The sequence below is a fragment of the Entelurus aequoreus genome, linkage group LG05 (assembly GCF_033978785.1).
Source record: "Entelurus aequoreus isolate RoL-2023_Sb linkage group LG05, RoL_Eaeq_v1.1, whole genome shotgun sequence".
Classification (NCBI taxonomy): Eukaryota; Metazoa; Chordata; class Actinopteri; order Syngnathiformes; family Syngnathidae; genus Entelurus; species Entelurus aequoreus.
Window position 1 is genome coordinate 56,442,951 of NC_084735.1, and position 21,320 is coordinate 56,464,270.

The 21,320-nt window shown below is 36.4% G+C and overlaps 1 protein-coding gene across 1 annotated transcript in view; it reads left to right on the forward strand.

The window, feature by feature from the left end:
- LOC133650787 (coxsackievirus and adenovirus receptor homolog) overlaps positions 1-21,320 on the forward strand; it is a 133,030-nt gene that overhangs the window by 88,360 nt on the left and 23,350 nt on the right. Inside the window, 1 exon segment of the mRNA XM_062048434.1 lies at positions 4,735-4,939. Within this exon segment, the coding sequence (XP_061904418.1) occupies positions 4,735-4,939 (205 nt within the window).

A 21,320-nucleotide genomic window follows, 5' to 3' on the forward strand; every position in this document is an offset into this window, starting at 1 on the left:
ATTGTTTACTTTTTCCATCTTTTTTTTTTAATGTTTTATGTTTTTTTTCTTCCTCTAGCCTATAAGGTTTTATTCTGAGCTACAAGCCGTCTTTGTGGCTCCACCTGGGCTTCATTTCATGGTGCTTTCAAGACTAGACTGGGTGTGTTTGTGTAGATTGGGGGGATGGACATAATTGTGCTCTGCTGTCCTTTGTTGACACAGCAGGTGATGATTTGACTCCACACTGGCCGCTTTGTTCCACCTTGGTTCCAGTAGGGCAGACTTACACTGTTTGGATAAAAATCTCTTACCTTTGCTCCTCTTTGTTACTTTAATTCACGGACCATGTGTTTTTAAATAGCTGATATTATTACTTTTATTACTTATTACTTACTTGAAGGTGGTCCTATCTTACATGGCCTAATTTTCATACTTATGTATGTGTTTAAAATGTTGTACTCTTGTTCTACATTGGTGGTTCTCATAGTTTTTACCATTACAATGACCAACAATAAGATATTGTAGTGTAGTAGGCCTAAGTATTCATCAAAAACAAGGTAGTGGTTTTATTTAACAAATATATTTAATATTTTTGGCCCCTGTAGCATTATACACATTTTGAACATTAACAGTGTGATAACGGCTCAAGTCAAGTCATTATAGTATTTTATTTAGTGATTATTTGGCTCGATGTAAACAGGCCCCATGTTTGCTACCAAGAACGTGTGCGGCTGTGCACGGAAGCATGCAATTGCTGTCGTTTTGACGTTAGTTTTCTTGACGACATAAACCCAAATATGTCTATATATCGTTGGAAACATACTCCAGCTCATAAACTTGTGCTTTTATTTCGTCAAAGTATAATTTTACAGCTGTATTTGACACACTCTGCTGCATTCAGGCGCAATGAATGTAAAAAAATACACAGAATTATCAAAATAATTCTTTCTTACCTTCATTTTGCTTTGTGCATAATTTAAACTGTTAGGAAATGCACCAGATCATTACCATTACAATAACTTTGAATTAATAAATAAAGGATTTAAATGTTCTCGATATTCAACATTATGTATAATTCCAACTGATCTTTTTTTTTGTAATATGGTAAGTCTTTTGTAGTTCTTTCCCCACATTTTTGCACAATAACTTAGATATGATAACACTGGCGAGCAATAGAGAATATGTAATGAATTTTGGCCCAGAAAACATTTTGCTTTATTCATTATTGGCGTATTACTTGCCACTTTGATTTTATATGAGATTTGCAGTTCATTTTATCATCTATTATTACACCCAAAATGTGTCTTTTTTTACTCTTTCAATGTGTACTCTGTCTATTTGTATTTGTGTTTGACTTTATCTTCTACTGCTACCTCGAAATAAACTCAAACTCAAAAATTGCATTATTTTAGTTTTACTGAGAGTCGAAGATGGTCTGTTTTTGCCAGACCATCTCTAAAATGTATTAATTTAATCTGTTATTTTTATTAGGTTTTTTTTGTTCTTATCTGAACAAAACGCATACATTTCGTGTGTTTACCTCGCACAAGATACTGTAGTTGGTGGCTCTCCAGTGTTGTTGGTGAACCTTTATCTCCCATAATTGTCTTTTTTTCGGGTTGTTAACAAAGCAATGTAAAAGCTGTCTGCAATTCATGCAGTTGGAGCAGACGAGGAAGCGCCGCAAACACATAGCATCAGCTTAAAGTTGGTAGAAAAAAGGGCGCCCTGTAGTCACGTTTTGACCAATCATTGAGGAGATCGCCTAAAACCAGGTTGGCCATACTTGCTCTATACGACTCTGACTAGTGGTACCCCTACCACAGTTTGAGAATCACGGTTCTACTTGACGTAAAACTGACTTCGGAGTGTTTTAAGGCTATGTTCACACAAACAAGGACTTTTAAAAAATACATATTCAATGCGTTTTGGCCAATCGTCCACACATAGTAACATAGTAACCAATACAGTACCGAATTCTGGCTTTAAATTTCCGAATTTGCGGCAGCTGTTTTTTTTTTTTTAATGTGGCTGCAAAAGTAGTGCTGTTTTTAGGCTGCACCTCAGGGAGAAACAGCACTCCTTTGAGGACAGGGACAGGGAGGACAGATGGTACAAAAGGAGTGAAGGAAGCCATCTCTGTCAAGGTTAAAGAAAACCTCCCTGAACAGAGGTGGTGGTCTGCAACACCACCCATCTCTCAGAGGTGGTGGTCTGCGACACCACCTATCTCCCAGAGGTGATGAAGCCTATTCGGATGAGAGGTGAACCGTCTTCTAGGACAAACCAAACAGTCCAGTTGCGATTGATTGAATGCCCTGAGATTACAATGAGGCTTATTTTTTCAATAACATTAAATCTACTAGCGATTGTATGAATTTGTTATCAATGTTGTAAGTGTTCCTTGTAACTCTAACCTCGAAAAGCACAGGATTTCAACAAAAAAAGTAAAAACAAATACTGTTTGACGTTTTACTAATTCTATACCACAAAGACTAAAAAGTAGACACTAGATGATAGCTCATTGACAAATTACTGTACTGTTTTAATTCATTATAACTAATAATAGTAACAATAATTATATATACAGAAAGAAACACCACCAAAAGCTTCCTTATCGTCTGCTGTCTGGCTGTGCTCAAGGGTGAGTGCCGCTAAAGTGGTGTGTTATTACTATTACGAGCGCCTTTGTCTGACTATGTTCCGTTTTTAAAAAATAAAAAAATTACTTCTCGTGCTTTATCGGCATTTTCTTTGCTCTGTGCAACACTCATTTTTAGTTTATTTTCTCACTCCAAAGAATCAACCGCGAGACAAGATGGTGCAACTAAACTTGACAGTTACCCGTTACCTGATTGACTGTTGGCATGTCTCTCCCACTGATTAGAGATCACTTCCTGCTCTGCTCGGTTAGCACAATTTAACCGGCTCATGCAACCAACCTTGTTTCGCAACTTCCTGTGTCTTCTAACGAAGAAACAAAAATATATTGAAGGTTTTATCAAACACGTTTTTTATTGATATCAATTACGTGTCTATAGCGATATATATAAATATTGTTTTATCGCCCAGCCCTATGTTTGAGAAACCAATATGTTGTTCCTGCTTTGTCTACACAAGAAACATACATATGTTTTGATGAGACATTTGACATGTGCGTTTGAGTGTCACGCGGAGACAAATTTGAATGGTGAAAATGACGCTGATTGGTCAAGCTGTGCAGGGTAGTTGCTTGCATTGGACAAAGTTGAGAAGCAAAGGTTTGGTTTAATTTGCGTGAATTAGTCTGAAATCGGGGAGAGTCTGATTTTTCAATAAACTTTATTTTAAACTACTAGTAGAATGGAAAAACAAGTTCCCTCTATACTGAAGCTATTATCATATATATCTGATTTATACCACCAAAAGACTTACAAAGTTTGCGAGTAAATAGATATGACAAAGTAGAATCAATCTTACAGAGATTCCCCAGCCATTTTGAGAGATAATGAGCAAGCTAGTCACGTGATCCGTGACGTAGAGGTGGGAACCAAAGATCCTTTCGCCACCAACAATAATGCTAATCATGCAGACTTTGTGTGAGTAAAAGACATTTAAGGAAAAATTATGATCCACGACCTTATAAATTTAGCCCCAACACAAGGAGGATGAGCAATAAGTTTGAGAAGCTTTGTGCAAAACAGATCGAGCTTTAGTGAAACACTATAGCATCATGTAGCACTATTGTTTAGTGATAAACAAGAAATACAAACTACGAACATTATAAAATGACCGCTTACTGTACAATGTCTGCTCCCACTGGGATGACGACTGATGGGATGTTCATATCTTCCCTTTTAGATGAAGAAGTAATAATAATCCAGACGAAGGATTCATGGGAAAAGTTGCTGCTGTGTCTTTGTCTCTATCCGCGGGTATAAATTGAGTGTTACAGATGAACAATTTTTTTATTTGAGGCTAAATCCTCCTATTATCTAAATTAGAGGCATGATTTATAATCTAGAATAATTTTGACGAGCCGAGACCCGATGCAGAAGCAGCAGGACATCGGCCTGCTCAGTGCTGCAGCATAAGATCGTTACCTGTCTGTTATCAATACGCCGCTAAAAAATAGTTTGTCTGTGTTAATAATAACATTATCGCAAATATTTGAATAGTATTCAGGTAACGATATGTAAATAAAGTATTGTTGGCGGGTTTTGGATGGTTATTTAGTGGGCTTTGTGGGCGGAATAGAGAGCCCCCATTGCCTCAATTGTTAGCTGACTTTTTTTTATTTACAACTTAAAATGCATGAAAATGAAGAAACCCATGTGTTCATGTCTTACATAGGTATTGTGAATGATAGACAACACATGACCTTCTAATTTTTGCATATCTCTGATCTGGTGATATGGTCAGAGTGCAAAAGCGTTTTCATTATGACATCATCCGATCCCAAATCTACGGAAATTGCTAAAGAGATTTGGAGCAAAATATTCAAAATGGCCGTCTGAAATTGTGGCATTTTTTTATATTTAGATGGTATTTCCACATTCTTTGTGGGTTGAAAATACAATTGGATATGGTTATGGATACAATGAGACATAAATAACCATATGAAGTCAACTTATTTTTCCATTCTACTGGTACTTTAAAACCAATCAAAAGAGCAGGATAAGACCTGTTTCTGTTCTTAATCTTTTCACATGAATAAAAGTTATGGTTTGTGAGATTTCTAATAAATCTGAACTATATGTCCTCTATGACCAGGTCATCCTGTACTCGGGCGACAGGTCCTACGAGGACTACTATGCCCCAATAAAGGGCCGAGTTCACTTCAACTCAGCTGACCCCAAGAATGGCGACGCTTCAATCAACCTGACGGGCCTGAAGTCTTCAGACTCGGGAACCTACCAATGTAAAGTGAAGAAGGCTCCGGGCATCCGCAGCAGAAAGATGCTCCTGATCGTCATGGGTAAGTGAAAGAACAGCAGTTTGTACCTGGGGAAGCGTATCCTTTCTTTCTCCATGCAAAAAGAAATGTTTCAAATCACACGCTCTTTGCCCCACTTGGCTGTTTTGATTTAATCCCTGCTAAAATTGAGCACATACCCTTCCCAGAGGCTGCAGAGCTTTGACCCCCTTGTGTTAGAATTGTGTGTTCACCCACACTGATTGTCAGAAGTAATCATTGTTTAACTCTATGCTGAGGTCATTATTTGTTATACATTCCAAGTATCAGTAGTGGTTATCAAAACTTTTTGTTGGAGTTTGTCAAAGTGTATGCTCTGATGTTGATTAAGCTCACTTGTTATAGTGTTTCATAAGAGATGGAAAGGTTTATGGAAAAAAATCTTTCTTTAAATAGTCGAACATTCCACGATTGATTCGGAAGAGTCTGATTTGACTATCCACCTTGCAGTCGAATCATCCCACAATGAACTTTCTACCCACTCTGTGGGAGTTAGTATCGGTTAAGACATGAAAAGTGTGTTGGGAGGATAAATCGCTTGCATTCATCATGTCTTCTTTAAATATTAGTAAAATACTTTTCTTTGCAGACCGTTTTTAGAGAGTAAGAAGTAATTCTTATCTGCTTACATTTTAGCCTGTGGATGGATGGATGGATGGATAAGAGATCGATTGCTGCTTCCTATTGGTGTTACGTCACGTAATCCGTGTTTTGGTCTTCCACACCTCTTACTCTATAAAAACTATTTGTCTGCACTAGGGATGTAACGTTATGCCGTATTGAATATAACTGTGGTAAAATTGCATACGGTTAGTATTACCGTTTTAATTTGAAATAATTGAAAAACTGCACTTTGATGAACTCACTGACTGACTGGCGCTAGCTCTCTAGCTTAAATGCCAACATGAAAACATGAGACAACAATGTATTTCCCCATTAAAAAAAAGACGACATACCCCAATCTAAGGCAATGTCTCCACAGCAACATTTTGTTTTTGTTTTTGGTTAAAAAAATAAGTTAGACTCACTACCAATAGTGGGTCACATCCAGGCAGAAGCGTTTCCTGGGTGAGAATGATGTAATTCAGTACCTCACCATAAGTGGCGCTGTAAGCAAACAAACCCCCAGATCTACCAGAAGATCGAAGAAGAAACTGTGCAAGCACACAAAGTTCTATTCTCAAGTCACCCATTAAAAAAAACAAAATAAGGTGATGATGGCAGATGTGCGCAAAAAAGTGACTCTTTTGTTTGGACAGACGATGAGGTGGAATTAAGATCCGCAGAGAAACATTAAGTAATTTATAAACAACTGCATGTTCCCCGACTTAACTTTCGCCTGTCCCACTCGACACACCAATAAGCTTGTTTATAGATGTACAATTAAACTTCTCATAGGAAGTCACCATTGGTTATATTTGTTATAACTTTGTGACACGATACAATGCACATTAATGAACATATGAAATATAAATGTGATAGATTATAGCCAAAGGCTGATTTCCATCTGCATCAACCTACTGGGGATCTCATGGCAAATAAACAAGCTCAGGGCTCCCACTAATTCAGCGTTATAGTGAGTTGTATTTTTCATGCACTTATTTTTGCTGTATTTATCTGGCACAAGTGGAAAGCCGTTCCCTGAAAATAATGCCTACATTATACCGGTCCGTGGTGCAAAAAAGTTTGGGGTTAGAAGATACCGTAGTAGTAAACAGTAGGGCAGCAACATCGGGATTATGTTTTTAAATTTGTAAAGCACTTTGTGTTGCATTTCTTTTATGTATGAAAAGCGCTTTATAAATAAAGTTTGATTAATTGAGTGATATGGGTATCAAATACCAGTTAGGTACAGGGGCAGTATCAGCCAAACCAATGCCAATACGGATACTTCAAATTTTCAATACCATTAAACACATTTTTGATGACAACTATTATCAGACAAAAATTCAGGATGGCGATGTAACAATGACAGTTAATTAATAAAATATTCCTACTATTGGCTCTGATTTAATTCCTTTGGTTTTTGCCCCTAAAGTCTCCCTGTGTCCTGGGGCATATTTCCTGACTTTGTACAAAAAACAACAAAATATTTTTTAAAGATAAAAAAAACCCATCACTCTCGGCATAGTAGTATTGACCACACGTATGGTTATTGTCAATATTTGTATCAGTCCACTCACCTTTGTTTACATTTAAGAGCACTAGCCTATGGTTAACGATTTAGTTTATCCTCCTACGGTGTGTAGTGTAGCATTTTTAGCTATTCCTTACCCTCCAGTATATAATACTTGTACGAAACATAGTTTATTTGCCGCTGTGGAAGCAAAGATTACTGACTTAGAATTGGCTTTACACTGCGGGGGGACTGTAACTAGCGAGGACGCCACATTGCTTTGAGGTCTCGTCTGTCCGCTTGTTGCTGTCAAATTTGCAGACACGGCTAGAATGTGTCATCAACATGCAATATCACTATCGTCGGCCGAATGTACATAATTTATACCGTCAATCATCTATGTCAGTGGTTCTCAACCTTTTTTCAGTGATGTACCCCTGTGAACATTTTTTTAATTCAAGTACCCCCTAATCAGAGCAAAGCATTTTTGGTTGGAAAAAAAGAGATAAAGAAGTAAAATACAGCACTATGTCATCAGTTTCTGATTTATTAAATTGTATAACAAAATATTGCTCATTTGTTGTGGTCTTTCTTGAACTATTTGGAAAAAAAGATATAAAAATAACTAACAACTTGTTGAAAAATAAAGAAGTGATTCAATTATAAATAAAGATTTCTACACATAGAAGTAATCATCTACTTAAAGTGCCCTCTTTGGGGATTGTAATAGAAATCCATCTGGATTCATGAACTTAATTCTAAACATTTCTTCACAAAAAAATAAATCTTTAACATCAATATTTATGGAACATGTCCACAAAAAATCTAGCTGTCAACATTGAATATTGCATTGTTGCATTTCTTTTCACAGTTCTTTTGGACAGACATTTAAAAAAAAAAAACTCACGTACCCCTTGGCATACCTTCAAGTACCCCCAGGGGTACGCGTACCCCCATTTGAGAACCACGGATCTATGTTGTGCAAACCTGATTGCCGCTGGACTGTGTTCCCTTTATAACATATTTAATTAACTTTAGAAGATAGCTATGTAAGCGATTAGGGATGGGAATTGATAAGATTTTGCCGGTTCCGATTCTACTTTCAATTCTGCTTAACAATTCGGTTCCTTAACGGTTCTCTTATCGATTCTTATTTGAGAGAAAAAGAGAACAACTAGGTGGGTTACCATCAATTTTGTTTAGTTTAGAGCTAACATGACCTTACAAAGCCAACAGTGAGGCCTTAAGAGGCACATATAGCATAGAAAAACATCCATCCATCCATCCATTTTCTACCGCTTGTATAAGAATTAAATAGAATTTAATAAAATAAATCATATGTTGAAATTACGCAAGAATGTAACATTTAGTGATATTTTCAAAACTTAAGAATCTTTTTGTCATCGCTGTAGAAAATATACTGGTAAAACTCAAAATATTAGAATGGTTTGTTTAGATTTACAAAGCGAAACTATCATATACTGTACATAACATGCAAGATTTTTCAAGCCTTCATTTGATACATTTCGATGATTATATCTTACAGCTTGTGTAAACCTTGAATAGAAAATCTCAGAAAAGTTGGGGTTTTCAAAACTGTAAGCTATCATCAAAATTATAATAAATAAAGGCTTGACATAGCTTCCTTTGTATGTAATGAGTTAATATTGTATAGTAGTTTCAAATTTGAAGTTGATTTGTTGACATTAATGGACTTTTCCACAATATTCTAATTGAATGAGTTTCACCTGTGTAATGGAAATGCCTATCCATCCATTTTCTACCGCCCTTTCCCTCTCGGAGTCGCTGGGGTGGCTAAAGCCTATCCCAGCAGCATTCGAGCGGAAGGAAATGTCCAAGTGAAAACATGAAACTTTTCTCTGACTAAAATTGGAAAATTCACCTCTTGAAAATCAGAAGCACTGTGGCAAATTGGTTCAAGCTTTTCAGACTGCTTGTCTGTCCTGTGTGTACTCTAATCTGCTGCGGTGAAAGGAGACGCTACAGTGCTTGGCGCCAGACATGAACTGGAGTTAGTACTTACTGCTCGCCTCGGAGCGAGACAGAATCTGTCTTTTGTCTTGCTCATCTAAATGAGAAAGCATTCATTTACATTTAACAAATAATAGTGCTTACATCATAGGCGATGTTAGTTAGTACTTGTTGACGTGCAGGCGTTACTCCTGCTGGGATGAGATCGACGCGGTTCAAAACGCGACATTCATTTTTGGTTATTGCATGCTGTGTGTTCAAATGTTTCAGGAGAGTAACAAGCGGTTGAAAATGGATTAGAAAAAACTGTTTTAACAAAATAATAATAATAATAATAAATAAAAAAATATTATTATTTTATTTTTCATTTTATTTTTTAAATTTGGGACTTCCCGCGAGCCGGATTTTGGACACTTGCGGGCCGTATTATAACCCTGCTATAAGTGATAGAGCACATCCAGTATGTTAATTGCCCCTAGGAACCAGGCAGTATACACTGCTACATATTATAGGGCTGGGCAATAAAGCTGAAAACTGTATAATGATATAAGTGTTTTATATTGGTCAATATTAATAATTATTAGGAATGTAACGGTTTGTAGACAATGTACCGCGGTACTGCGGTTTCAAAATCGTCCCAATAATGCGGTGACGTGTCTGAAAATAAACTGCATCTCTAAGAATTCTCTGCGCATTGCGGGACCGGCAAGGTGGGAGTGTGGAAGAGGAATAAATAGAGGAAGGTTAGAGGAATAATAATTTTTCGGGCATTTCCTGTAAATTTCATAAAAATATCCATAACTTTTTCAGTTATGTTGCTAACAAACTGACCAATAAACCCTGGCAAAAACATAACTTTTTTGGTGGAGGTAGTAATAAAGTCTGCATACTGAAAAGAAAAGGGCCCCACCTTCGTCTGGAGCGTCCACGGCGCACCGCGCGGAAAGAAACCATTCAGGAAATAAGAGTAATATGAGACGCTACTTTATAAACCATCACCCGGAAAATATATTTAAAGCCAGTGAGGCTGAACATCAATTTGTGAGGTATTTACAATATTTAAAAGTTAAATGGTGAGTTAAATTTTTTGAGAAACAGATTTTCCAAATATTTTTTTTAAAGTATACTGCAGAGGAAACTGCTTCAGAAAGTAAAAGTTGAAAGACACAAAAGTGAACATTTTAGTTTTACACTGGTCACACTGGATGTTTGTACTGTCACTTTAAAGACTTTCAACTGTAAGTTTTTTTTTTATATACAGGTATATATATTGACTTGAAACAGTGGATGTTCCCACACATTTATTTGCACTCAAAATACATGTTTGTAGTAATAAATATAATTAGAACATTTTAGCATTATGTTTGTGTTCTATTAGAGTAAGTGTGTTTATCCTAAACATTCCTGTAAATTCATTTTACAGACTATGGCATTTTTACCAAGTCTTTTTTTTTTGGACAATACCCCCATTAATATTGTAAAGTGGCCTTAATACCATGACAATATCGTACTGTGAGATTTTTATATTGTTACATCCCTAAAAATTATTAATATTTTTTATGACCTATCAAAATAAGGACCAGGAGAAAATATATTAAACATAAATATATATTTTTTAATTCTAACCTTCCATTGATGATAGTCCCCTCCGCTATCAATGCAGAAACCAAACGAACTCTCAAAACAGCCATGGAAAATAAACAATGTAAACACAATTCCAAAATCACATTGGACTCTTAACAATAACCTCCTAAAACTAAGGTGCAAATACGTAAGAAATCGGTGGTCACTTTCTGCGTTGCTCGGTTACCAGAGGTTGATTACTTTTCTTCATGCAACCAACCTTGCTTCACAACTTTTCAGACGAAGAAGAAAAAACTATATTGAACGTTTTATCGAACCCATTTTTGTGTGTCTTATCGTGATGTATATTGATATTGTTTTATTGCACAACCCTAACATATCACCATCTGTTTATTTCTTTTTAAACAATGCTGGAGATTCAATGGATTGTTGATTGTAGGCAAAAGGAAAACAAATCAGATTAGATTATGACACTGTGATGTTATTTTTCTCTTCTTTTCAATAAAGACATTTCAAAATAACTTTTTCAGAGCTGTAATTCTAGTTCCATACCGTGAAACCATGATACTTTTTTATTAGCTTGTCATACTGTCTGAATCCATACCTCATGTAAGATTAATATAGTTATGTATTATTAGTAATGCATTATTGGGATATATAATATTCTGGGGTTAAAAAGAACAACACAGTACACTAAACCCCACGAAAAACTGTGTCACAAAATCGTGATAAGAGCCAAATTGTGGATTTTGTGAGCCGTTCCAAACCTAATTACAAGTATTGTATGACTATTTACATTTAATGTGATATATTGTGCAGGTAAAATATAGTTCATGAAGAAAGAATATTAGTGTTTTCCACTCAACACACCTCATTAACCTTAGTGAGGTGGCTGACACATCCCGGTTGTATAAGTCAGATGAGTCACATCCTTGTCAAAAAAACACTCATGCACGTTTGCCTGGCTGGTTGCTCCACTGACTAAACAACGTTGAAAGGGAAATGCCTTCTGACCCAGTCTGCTATTTGTGTATGGGGGGAAAAAACAACCTCTTCTGTGAGATAAGCTCTGCATTGTGCGCTTATTATCAGAAGCCTCAGTATCTGAACCTCTTCTATAGATTGTGCGAGCTGCGGAAAATGGCTGCCGCTCTTCCGCAGAAATGTGACTACACCGCTCCCACCAGTTCAACCAGAAATACTAAACTACTGTGCTGCGCAACAGCTGATATCAGAACTGTCGACAAAGCTCTAATGGAGGCTTTTACTGTCTGTGGAAATGTTGTAAGGCATCTATATTCATTTACAGTAATGTTTGTTTGCAAACTAGGGCCGATTGCTTTAATTTAAGTTTAAATACAGAAAAAAACAACAACATGAAAAACTAAATGCTTTGACATCCCAAGATGCCACGGTACACCTGGTGCTAAAAGGTTGAAAAAATAGATGATGTAATCATCTCATTTGCACAACTCAGTGTTTGTGTGTGGTTGGGTAAAATGTGTGTCATTGGAAATGTGCGGTATTTTCAAATCTAAACATGAAATCCTTGACTGACATTTGTACTTTATAACACACACAGGTGATTGAAAAAAATGTAGTGTGCTGATTTTTTATTGTCATTATACATCTAATATATCAATATATTGTAGGGTTATGGGGAGTTTCTGCTGTAGTACTCAAAATAACTTGCAGGCACTTTGGAAATAACAGTTTAAGTTGCGTGTTTCTTAGCGCTAGAGTTGCAGTTCAGTGACAACAACAGTGTTGTGTTTGTTTTCATCCATACGTAAGTACGATTGTTGTGCTGTTTGATGACCGTCTGTTGCTGGTTATCGCTTGCAAATTAAAGACCAACTCTGACTATGCAGAGTAACGATGTCATCTATTGTTTCAAGTTGTAACTACAAGCCACCAGCTACAATCTCATTACAGTGTGTTTGTGAACGATGGCTAGATGATAACGATGAATCAAAATAGTAAAAAAACAAAAAACTTATCATCTTTCTGTGGTGGCTCAAATTTATCTATGGCAGGACGTCACAAATAAATGAGTGCATAGAGAGCACTGTAGTAATAACAATGGCAGTAAATGTTTTTGCATATAATGTCAACTAAACTGGAGTCATAAATCACCATGTGCCGGTTAGCCATAATAGATAATTCTTTTAGCAGTTTCGGTTTACGAAAGAAACCCGGCAGTTATTTAGGCTATTATGATATCACAGCATCAGTAAAACACCGCACACACTTAGGAGACGCCATGGATGCTTCAAATATATTTCTTGTAGCGTTACAACACTCACATTGGCAATGATGCCAGACAATGATAATTACATATTTGTACAATGATTTGACCCGCTGTACAATGTTTGATCAATAAAAACCGTTCTTTTTAAAAAAAAGCATTTTTTTAGTTATATGCGTACTAGTTCTAGCTATTAGGCTGTTGTAGTTTTTTTTATTTTTTTATTTCTTTATTTTTTAAAAAATTGTTTTTATTTTTATTTTTTAATACACTGTAGCACTTTAAAGGTTGTTTGCTCAATATAAAGTGCTTTTTACAAATAAAATCTATTATTATTATTCATTCCAAAAATATTTTCATATATGTTAATTTAGGTCATTTTTATTTGTATTATTGCACATGGTAAAAGTGCAATTTTAGTGTTGTTGATGTGCATTTATTATAAAGAAGGAATGAAAGTTATGGCAAGATGAAAAAAAAAGAATAATCATTTTAGGCTATTAGTCAATTAATCGAACAACCTAATCGATAGATTACTCGATTACTAAAATAATCGGTTGCTTCAGCCCTACAAGTATGTATGATTTGTACTGATAACGTATTGGGTAGATATTGGTATCGGCCAATACTCAATGCTGCAATATTAGGATCATAACGAAAGTGGTAACGGACACCCCTATTAAAAGGTAACCTAATTTTGGCTCTGATTTAAATCCTTTGGTATTTGCCCTTAAAACAAGTATTCAAGGGCTTACGGTATTTCCTGAGTTTGTAAACAATAAGCAAAATGACAATACATTTTATGATAGTAGAAAATATTGATCTAACCAATATGGTATCGACCTGATACTATACTACATAATATCGTTACTCTCGATATTTGTATCAATTCGGCCACCTTGTTTGCATTTACGAGCTCTGGCTTGCGATTAGCGGTTAGCATATCCTCCTACGGTGTGTAATGTAGCATGTTTAGCTATTTCTCGCCTTCCTGTTTGAAACACGTATAAGAAACATAAATATTTTGCCGCCATGGAGGCGAGGATTACTGACTTAGAATTGGCTTTGCACCGTGGAGCGACATTGGCTGCTAGCAAGGGCGCTACATTGCTTTGAGGATGCGATCGTGCAGACACAAATAGAATCTGTCATCAACATGCATTACCACGACATAACGATAGTATTAAAAGCTCTATTGTTCGCCAAATTTTTATTGTATTGTGTCGATATCGCGCAACCTTGGCCTGTGCTGTTTAATGGTAGGAGAAGGTCCTGAGGAACGTGAAATAGGGCATGTAAAATAATTTTACTGAAAATACCATCATCTTAAACGTCTGGTACGATAATGTGTCATTTTCCATCCGACAACATGATATATTTACTTATTATTTAATTATAATGTATTTATTCACTGTTCTGTTACAAACAGAGAACAAGGAAATGGGACAACATTGCTATGATATGAAAAGGGGTAGTATTAAATAAGTTCTGCTTCTTCCTACTCCTTTTCGGACGTGCTGTAATGAAACAACTGGAAAAATTTGATGCATTACATTGTATCGTGTTCAAAATAAACGGAAACTGAACTGAACTGAGCTGAATTGGCACCAATAGAGTAGGAAATTTACACTTTTAAAGTCAATGTGCATAGTTAACATGAAGCGCTAGGCCTGGGCCGATAACAAATTTTGCTGGACAATATATTTACCCTTGATTATTGCAGATAACTAATATTATTGTCAGCATTGTTTTAAGACCAAATTAAGCACAAATGTAATCATAATATATAACAACAATATCAATGCAAGTAACCCTTTCAAATGCAATAAACGTTTATTGGAAGGTCAAGAACCTTTACCTAATTAAGTAAAACAATTAAAATGTCAAAAATTACACTTAAACAAATATTGAACATCAGGATAAACTGGGTGTTGGGTGGTTTGTTTTGTCAGCTTTTTTATTGCCATCACTGTCCAACAAATTTGGCATACTTAAATTATTTGCCCATCTTGTGTGCTTCTCATTCGCGACTATCAAGGTTCTGTCGGTGCATCTCGTGTATGTAAGCTCCGCCCACCGAGACAAAGATTGTGGATAATTGAGAAGAGGATTCGCAGTATTCATTTAATTCTGCTAATAAATAAGCGCAATGCACAGAGTGAACCCTCTTGTACCCTGTTTGAAAGCGACAGAGGAAGAAAATAAACACACACGGACATGGCAATGTATTATTACAAGCAAAATTATCAAATTTGTTTTTATTTATCATTAGAACAATTCATTAATTGGCTTATGTAGCGCCAAATTTATCTCTGGCGGTCCAAATTTATTTGTGGCAGACCGCCACAAGTAGATGAAAGTATGGGAAACACAGTATTTGTTTATTTTCTTGTGCCCTTAGATTTACCGTATTTTCCGGACCAGTCATATTATTGTTTTTTTTTTTGTAAATGGAAAACACTTCCTTGTGGTCTACATAAGGCTGCAGCTAACGATTATTTTTCTATCGATTAATCTATAGATTATTTTTTTCGATTAATCTAGAGATTTTTTTTTTTTTTTCGATCAACCTATAGATTATTTTTCCTTTTACCGATAATTTTTTTTAATTTAAAATGAAGATGAAAAAATAAATGTAGGCCAGTTTTTTCAAAAGGCATGGCTTTTATTTACAAAAAAAAAAGTATGGCCACTCAGTCAACATTGACAATAACATGACAAAATATTCTGTAACAATGTAAACATTTAAAACTTTTAACATTTAACAAAATTAAAAGTATCTTATTTGCTTTTTAATGTGCAAATATAAAAGTAAACATCCAGTGCAAATCTTAATATTCTGCAATAGTATAAGCATTTCAAAAGTAAAAGTATTGCTTATTTTGCTTTAAAATGTGCAAAAATAAAGATAAACATCCAATACAAAAAAGTGAAAAACGAAATATTCTGTAACAACAGTGTAAACATTTCAACAAAAGTAAAAGTATTACTTATTTGCTAAAATGTGCAAAAATAAAGATAAACATCCAATACAAAAAAGTGAAAAATGAAATATTCTGTAACAACAGTGTAAACATTTCAACAAAAGTAAAAGTATTGCTTATTTTGCTTTAAAATGTGCAAAAATAAAGATAAACGTCCAGCACAAAAAAGTGCCAATCTAAATATTCTGGAGCACTGTAAACATTAAGTATTGTTTTTAAAATGTGCAAAATAAACATCCAGTCCAACACAGTACACATTAACCAATTCTACTCATTCCAGTGAGTGACTAACAGTTGTAATGAAGAAAGGTTAGCATGTCTACATGCTCTGGAGTGAGGCTGGTTCTTTTCTTGTTTACAAAATTCCCAGCAGCTGAAAATAGGCGCTCAGAAGGGGTCGATGTGGCTGGAACTGAGAGGTAAGACCGATGATGATGATGATGATAGTATGATTAAAGTGAAAGTTAATTGTACGTTTGTACATAGTATATGTAATTGTTAAGGTTGTAAAAGGTATTTGCACAACTAATTAACGTTAGCGTTAAAGAGGACCGCGTCTTTGTAAACACTGAACAGGCACGCCAAACGCGCCTCTCAGAGCGAAACGGTGCTTCAGTTTATGAATTTACAACACAGATACAAATGACACATTCATGTTTTTGTGTAATGATGACAACGTGTACTCACGCGGACGATTGACTAGTTGATGTTGATGGCAAGAACGCTGTCGGGTGTTTTCTTTTCAAATTTTCGTTCATAGCCGTTGTGCTGCTATGATAGGCCATTTCCACTCGACACAGTGTGCATACAACAACATTATTAGGCCGTTTATTGAAATACTCCCACACTTTTGACGACTTTTGGCGTGGTTTTTTCCCCTCGCTCGCATCGTCTGCTTTGCGCTCCGCCATGACGGTAGTGTGATGTAAATATGCGACGCGTCGACGCACAAAAACGGCGTCAACGTATTTACGTAACCGATGACGTCGACTATGTCGACGCATCGTTTCAGCCTTAGGTCTACATAACATGTAATGGTGGTTCTTTGGTCAAAATGTTGCATAGATTATGTTTTACAGATCATCTTCAAGCCGCTTTCTGACAGTCGCTTCAGGATGCGCCGTTTTGTGGGCGGTCTTATTTACGTGGCTCACCTTAAGCAGCGTCTTCTCCCCGTCATCTTTGTTGTAGCGTGCAAGGACGGGAGTGAAGGAAGTGTCAAAAGATGGAGCTAACTGTTTTAATGACATTCAGTCTTGACTTAAATCAATAACGGAGCAACATCTCCTCATCCGCGGCTCACTAGTGCAATGGGAATGTGTCCCGTGAAAAACCGTCTGACCGGAACTAATAACTAAAGGTCCTTGGGTGAATTATGTAAACGCACTAAACCGGTATGTTTTAGTGCTTTCATGGCAATCTTACTGACATATGAGTAAGAACTTTACACTACTTTATATTAGAAATGGCAACAGCGGAGGATGAAGGTCCAATAACAAGAAGATAGAGAAAAAGAAGAAGCTTATCGACTATGGACTACAAAGGTGGACGTGCGCATTTTTTCATGACATATGCAGATCCCAAATACAGATCAGCAGGTACAAGAAGGTAAGAAAAGTTGATTTTGCATAATATTGCGAAACAAAACACCAGATTATGTTTTACCTTATACACACACCATAATAATACTCATATGTTGAAGCACAGTACAATCCATCGAGCGGTGTGGCTTCATAGTTTACCAAAGTCGTACTAAAACATTTTAATCGATTTTTGAGCGCCGTGTGTAATGGAACATATAAGATGTTGGTGTTGTTTATATGTGTCATATTGCAGTCTACGCGTATCTCTTGTGTGTGACTGCGATCATATTGCAGCCTACATGCATCTCTTATGTTTGACTGCCATCTACTGGTCACACTTATCATTTCACCATGTACCAAATAAAATAGCTTCGAAGTCGGTAAGCAAAACCAGAATTATTCCGTACATTAGGCGCACCGGGTTATAAGGCGCACTGTCGAGTTTTGAGGAAAACAAGGATTTTAACTGCGCCTTGTAGTCCGGAAAGTACGGTAGTTGGAAGCAGAGAAGCACATCAGCTAAATGTGACCCAGCTCAATCACGGTTAATATGCTGACTTGTGAAGCTACAGTGCATGTGACAGAGAGCCACAGAGGACCTCAGCTGCAGGCTACATCTCTGACAGGCTGCTAGCTATTGACCTCAGGGCCGGGGGACATTCTTAGCAAAGACACATTGACAAGAAGAAGCGAGGCCAACTTGCTGTCTGCTCTGCATTTTACCTTCAGATTGATGTTGTCACAGGGTGGACATAAACAAACATACGTACTAATATATACAGCAATTGTTTTGCCTTGTCACATGCTTCGTACAGCAATACGCACATGTTGACACCAACAGGGCAACAATTGCTCTCCTGTGTTCATATACTGGACACGAGGAAGCCTCCCTTGTTGTCTTTGGCTTGCAGCTGGACAATGAAATTAAGAGGAGGAGAGTAGTCACCTGCAGCTCAGCACTACATGTCCGCTACTCTACATTGTTTATTTTCTCTGACAACTTAACTTCCTACATTCAGTCAGTATGGTGGGGCCTTAAAGGTTCAGCGCAATCCGTCCTGGGATGCTGTTTGGATATTTAAGCTTTTTTCTCATAGAAAATAATGACATTCCCAAACGAACGAGCATTGTTTAGTGACGTTTACAGTGTAAAAGACGTACGGGTGTAAAAGAAGTCAACAACTGGTAATAATACGCTGTAGTATGGCTGCAACAATTAATTTGATTAAAAAGAAGCCTTGATTTATATTCTGTTGCTTCAATTAATAGTTTAATGAGGGTAACTAATAAAAAATGATTCAATTCGGACCACATTGAGTACCAGGAACTTGAAATATGCGGACATAGCAGTGGTGTGTGTGTGCTCTGAACTGTGTGGTGGCGGAGAAGCTGAGAGTTTATTTTGTTTTCATTAATGCACTCATGTCAAAAGTGCAATTTCAATGTTGTTAATGTTGTCAGAAAAATAAAAGGAAGGTTATGACAAACTAAAAAATGTTTTAAAAATGTAAATTATTGTTTCTCAAATACATATATTTCAATCAAGTATGTAATTTGGAGTGATGAGACCAAAATTGAACTTTTTGGCCACAACCATAAACGTTACATTTGGAGAGGAGTCAACAAGGTCTATGATGAAAGGAACACCATTCCTACTGTGAATTACGCAGGTGGATCACTGATGTTTTGGGGATGTGTGAGCTACAAAGTCACAGGAAAGTTGGCCAAAATTGATGGCAAGATGAATGCAGCATGTTATCAGAAAATACTGGAGGAAAATTTGCACTCATCAGCCCAAAAGCTGCGCATGGGACGTTTTTGGACATTCCAACATGACAATGATCCAAAACGCAAGGCCAAGTCGACCTGTCATTGGCTACAGCAGAACAAAGTGAAGGTTCTGGAGTGCCCATCTCAATCTCCTGACCTCAATATCATTGAGCCACTCTGGGGAGATCCCAAACGTGCAGTTCATGCAAGACAGCCCAAGAACATACAGGAACTGGAGGCTTTTTTCCAAGAAGAATGGGCAGCTTTGCCATCTGAGAAAATAAAGAACCTTATCCACAACTACCACAAAAGACTTCAAGCTGTCATTGATGTTAAAGGGGGCAATACACGGTATTAACAACTTAGGTATGTAAACTTTTGATCAGGGTCATTTGGGTACTTTCTTTTGTCATTTTGATTTGAAAAGAGTAAACACAGTTGTTTGCCAATAAATAGCTTCACCCAACCATTAACCATGAGTGGAAGAAAGGTTTTTGTGTTATCATTCATTTTCTCTAAAGAATGGCCAAGAAATCATAAATTCTCCCTGGGTATGTAAACTTATGGGCACAACTGGTAGTATATATATATATATTAGTGTGTGAATGTGAGTGTGAATGTTGTCTGTCTATCTGTGTTGGCCCTGCGATGAGGTGGCGACTTGTCCAGGGTGTACCCCGCCTTCCGCCCGAATGCAGCTGAGATAGGCTCCAGCGACCCCGAAGGGAATAGGCGGTAGAAAATGGATGGATGGATGGATGTATATATATATATATATATATATATATATATATATATATATATATATATATATATATATATATATATATATATAATATATATATATATATATATATATATATATATATATATATATATATATATATATAGACATATATACATCCGTCCATCCATCCATCCATTTTCTACCGCTTATATATGTGTATATATATATATATATATATGTATATGTTTATATATATATATATATATGTATATACAGTATATGTATATGTATGTATATATATGTATATGTGTATATACGTATATATATATATATGTGTGTATATACGTGTATATATATATATGTATGTATATATATGTATGTATATATCATATGTCATCTGCGGTCCTCTCCAAGGTTTCTCATAGTCATTCATATTGACAACCCACTGGGCTGTGAGTTTTTCCTTGCCCTTATGTGAGCTCTGAACCGAGGATGTCGTTGTGGCTTGTACAGCCCTTTGAGACACTTGTGATTTAGGGCTATATAAATAAACATTGATTGATTGATATATATATACTGTTTATATATATGTATATTAGAGATGTCCGATAATGGCTTTTTTGCCGATATCCAATATTGTCCAACTCTTAATTACCGATTCCGATATCAACCGATACATACAGTCGTGGAATTAACACATTATTATGCCTAATTTTGTTGTGATGCACCGCTGGATGCATTAAACAATGTAACAAGGTTTTCCAAAATAAATCAACTCAAGTTATGGAAAAAAATGCCAACATAGCCCTGCCATATTTATTATTGAAGTCACAAAGTGCATTATTTTTTTTAACATTCCTCAAAACAGCAGCTTGGAATTTGGGACATGCTCTCTCTGAGAGAGCATGGGGAGATTGAGGTGGGCGGGGTTGAGGTGGGGAGGTGTTAGGGGGTAGCGGGGGGTGTATATTGTAGCGTCCCGGAAGAGTTAGTGCTGCAAGGGGTTCTGGGTATTTGTTCTGTTGTGTTTATGTTGTGTTACGGTGTGGATGTTCTCCCGAAATGTGTTTGTCATTCTTGTTTGGTGTGGGTTCACAGTGTGGCGCATATTTGTAACAGTGTTAAAGTTGTTTATACATTCACCCTTAGTGTGACCTGTATGGCTGTTGACCAAGTATGCCTTGCATTCACTTGTGTGTGTGAAAACCTGTAGATATTATGTGATTGGGCCGGCAAGCAAAGGCAGTGCTTTTAAGGTTTATTGGCGCTCTGTACTTCTCCCTACGTCCGTGTACCACTCCGCACAGCGGCGTTTTGAAAAGTAATACATTTTACTTTTTGAAACCGATACCGATAATTTCCGATATAACATTTTAAAGC